The sequence below is a fragment of the Mastacembelus armatus genome, chromosome 9 (assembly GCF_900324485.2).
Source record: "Mastacembelus armatus chromosome 9, fMasArm1.2, whole genome shotgun sequence".
NCBI lineage: Eukaryota > Metazoa > Chordata > Actinopteri > Synbranchiformes > Mastacembelidae > Mastacembelus > Mastacembelus armatus.
In genome coordinates this window covers 7,404,952-7,408,298 of record NC_046641.1, presented here as the reverse complement: position 1 = coordinate 7,408,298, position 3,347 = coordinate 7,404,952, and the positions used below count along the sequence as shown (strand labels likewise).

The 3,347-nt window shown below is 36.9% G+C and overlaps 1 protein-coding gene across 1 annotated transcript in view; it reads left to right on the top strand.

Annotated features, from left to right (window-relative positions):
- Nucleotides 1-1,921, top strand: part of mvb12bb (multivesicular body subunit 12Bb) — a 30,927-nt gene extending 29,006 nt beyond the window's left edge. The window contains exon 10 of the mRNA XM_026322324.1: nucleotides 1,816-1,921. Within this exon, the coding sequence (XP_026178109.1) occupies nucleotides 1,816-1,857 (42 nt within the window). The 3' untranslated portion in view covers nucleotides 1,858-1,921. The remainder of the gene's footprint in view (nucleotides 1-1,815) is intronic.
- The last annotated feature ends 1,426 nt before the right edge of the window (nucleotides 1,922-3,347 follow it).

The following is a 3,347-nucleotide window of genomic DNA, read 5'->3' as shown; positions in this document are numbered from 1 at the left end:
TATGTAGTTTGCTCTGCTGAAAAATGTTGTTGGCGGCTGGCTAATGATTTTCAGAGGGAGCATGGCAGAGTGGAAAGAAGTGTGTATGCACACATGACAAGACTTTCATTAGCACCTATGTATGATGGGTTTTTAGTGTTTGTAGGAAGTTAGCTCTGTGTGTGTGTGTGTGTGTGTGTCCAAGCAAATATATGGAGGGACAGTAGTGTACAGGAGTATGTGATAGGTGTAAGAGGGAGAGCTCCAAATAGAGGTGGAATTAATGAAGACAACATGTCACATATTTTTGGCAGTGGAGCAGGGACAGGAAATGAAGCTCCGCTCGTCTGGGTGACTGCCGCCCATGTTCTAGTGTGTCACTGTCCTGTCAGCCTGTGTGTAAAACTGGCAGACATTGATACATGCTCTCCCTGATAACACCCCATTCCCCCATCCATCATCCACACACACACACACACGTACACACAGAATTATTTATTTACTGTGCCAGATGTTGAGACTGAATTTTGGTGTAGTGGGGGGCTGGATTTTTTTTCACAACTAACAGGCTTGTGATATGTGACAGGTTTTGGGCAACTTGCAGCTTCCCCCTCAAGTCGATGAAAATCAGGGAAGGTGGTATTTTGATCGAGAGATTCCCGTTGCAGCCATTGTGGCTCTGTGGCTTCTGCTGGAGATTTAGAAACTTATTTCACTGATCATACAGCATCACCTAGTGCTGTGTTGCAGTAATACAACTTGATGAAGTGAGCACCACTTTATGTCCCAAAACTTAACTACTCAGCCAGTGGAACTACACCAACAAAAAAAAAAAAAAAAGAGTGTTATTTTATTAATCATCAACTTATCTAAAATTATAAGGTTTGTTACTGTAGTTTATTTAATTACCTTTGTCATTTTCCTTATCTTTTCATAATTTCTAAAAAAAAATTGCATTTGTATTACATTTTTCATATATTTTAAATTGAGTTATAGTACTGCTCTGAATGGGTAATGCTGGGGCGGTACCTGTTTTATCTTGTCTGGTACTGATTTCAGTACATCACTTCAGGGTATCTTAAGTTATGTCTGCTGATACCAATTTATTACTGGTTCTCTCTTTTCCCCAAACTTAACACCTGCATACTGTACTATGGATTGCAATGAACTCTGTTAGATAACTTAAGGCCAGAGATGTCTGTGGACTCACTAACCTACTGAATGTAGCTGAATTTTGTAATTACATTTGCAAAATTAATAATGATAATTATTAATGATAAAGTAATGGTTCATTGTCACATTGTGGCCTACAGAGCCAAGTGATCTTTGACCTTCAATGGGGTTATCTCTATTTCTACCAAACTACTAAAAACCAGACTTCTGGCACCAAACGTTTAAACGTCTACTCAGTATAGTACCAAAAGTTCATCTTTTTCACTAGAAGGGAGTTAAAATAATAGTTTTGAGAGTCCACGGGTGAGAATAAAAAATTGCATGCCTTTTAATACCACATAATCCAAGAATGTCTGAAGACTTCTTATTTGTCAGTCATGTCATGTCAGTACAATGCCAGAAGGAGGCAGTGTTTCTTCATATTTCCTCAATCTTCACTCTGAAAGGCCATGTAATTAATTGTATGCTAATAGTTTTTATCAGTATGTTATAATAATATATAAAATAATAATAATAATATATAAAGGTAGTGACTGTGTGAGCATTTTCCATGAATATATATTTTTGGTTGCTCTGTGATTCTGCTTAAATATAATGGTTTGTGATGTTTTTAATATATATTTTAATCACTCAAATGTATTGTTCCTTTTATTGTTTTTACAGTTTCACTACAACTTCAGCACTGAAAGAAGCATCAGTATGTGATGTGTCAGCCAGCTGACATAGCCATGAGGAGCGGAACATCACTGATGGACTAAAGGATCCTTTGTAAAATAATTAATTCATGAAATTAAGAGAAAGTTGTTGTTTTTTTTAATTGATTTAAATTAATAATTTATAAAAAATCTTTTTGACAATGTGCAACTCTCCATGTTCAATTTTACAAAATGTTGAACGAATGTATCTTAAATGGGATTTTCTGAAATGTGTGTTTTATCTTATCTTGCTTAGATAGCCTCACAAGAATTGTTCAAATTAGTGTTATGCTCAAATAACTCAAACTAATTGATACCCTACACAGATTTCTTCCTAGAAGTTATTTAGCTGCACCTCAGATTTCACTCAGCAGGATAACAGGGCCGTGCTGACAGTGAGGAGTGTTCGGGGAAGACAACAGGGAACAGAGAAGCAGCCGGATCACACACACAAACGGGCCCCTCTGATGTTCATATTCCAGCAGAAGCATCTTTCCATCATAAAGTTCATCATGAGCAGCGTGCAGCAAGAACGAACAGAGCTCCGGGACACAGGAGCCCTTTACCCCAGACACCCACCCACGTCTGTGGTGACTCCTCTACTGAGTCAGGTCTTTACGAACAAAACAGCATTAAGGTTTAGATTTAAAACATTTTATTCCAAACTGCAGCTTTAAGAAAAGTGACTTGGAAAAAAAATCAGGAAAGCATTAACATTTTCTCTGTTTTTGGAAAGAGGTAATTTATTTATAAATTTCTACTCTTATTCTTAAATAACCACACTAGAAAATATTTATAATTATTAAAGTTATTGTTTTGAATCAGAATTTACACTTGGATAGCAAAATTGTACTGTCTGTTCACTCCTGCTCAAATGTGTCATTTGTAACTAATGAATCAATTTAAACATTTTTTTGCAAATTAGAGCATCATTAATGGATTGTTGTCCTTGTGTTTATTTAGATTCTCCTGCTAAATTCATGAAATAATGGATTCTGTTAACAGTGGGTGTTTTTTTTTTTTTTTTGGTTTTTTTCTGACCAAAATTCCTGATGGTTTTGGTATTCACAGGTGTTTAATGAAGCGTACAGCAGATGACAACGCTGTACGAGCGTCAGCGTTAACTCCTCTGTTCTGCTGCTGAAATCAGAGCGACGGTCTGAGGAATCCTCTGCAGAGGGAACAGCTTTCACGCTCCTTCGTGAAGGTGACACACATGTCAGTGATGCCTTAGAGCGCAGTGACAGGCTCCAACAGGCCTCCTCCCCGCTGTGCATAAAGAGCATATATACAGTGTGCCATATGTATCCAGATTCAAGCGCAGATTGTATTAAAAAAGCTGGAAAAGTGCTTACTTTCTATTTTCCGCTGTTTTCAGCTGATGTATGTAAGACGAATGTTAAGATAAGTAATGGCAATAGTAAATTATACAGCATATAGTAAATACCTAATTCATTTAACATTTTTAGATGGTGTTAAGTTTGATGTAGGTTTGGTCAT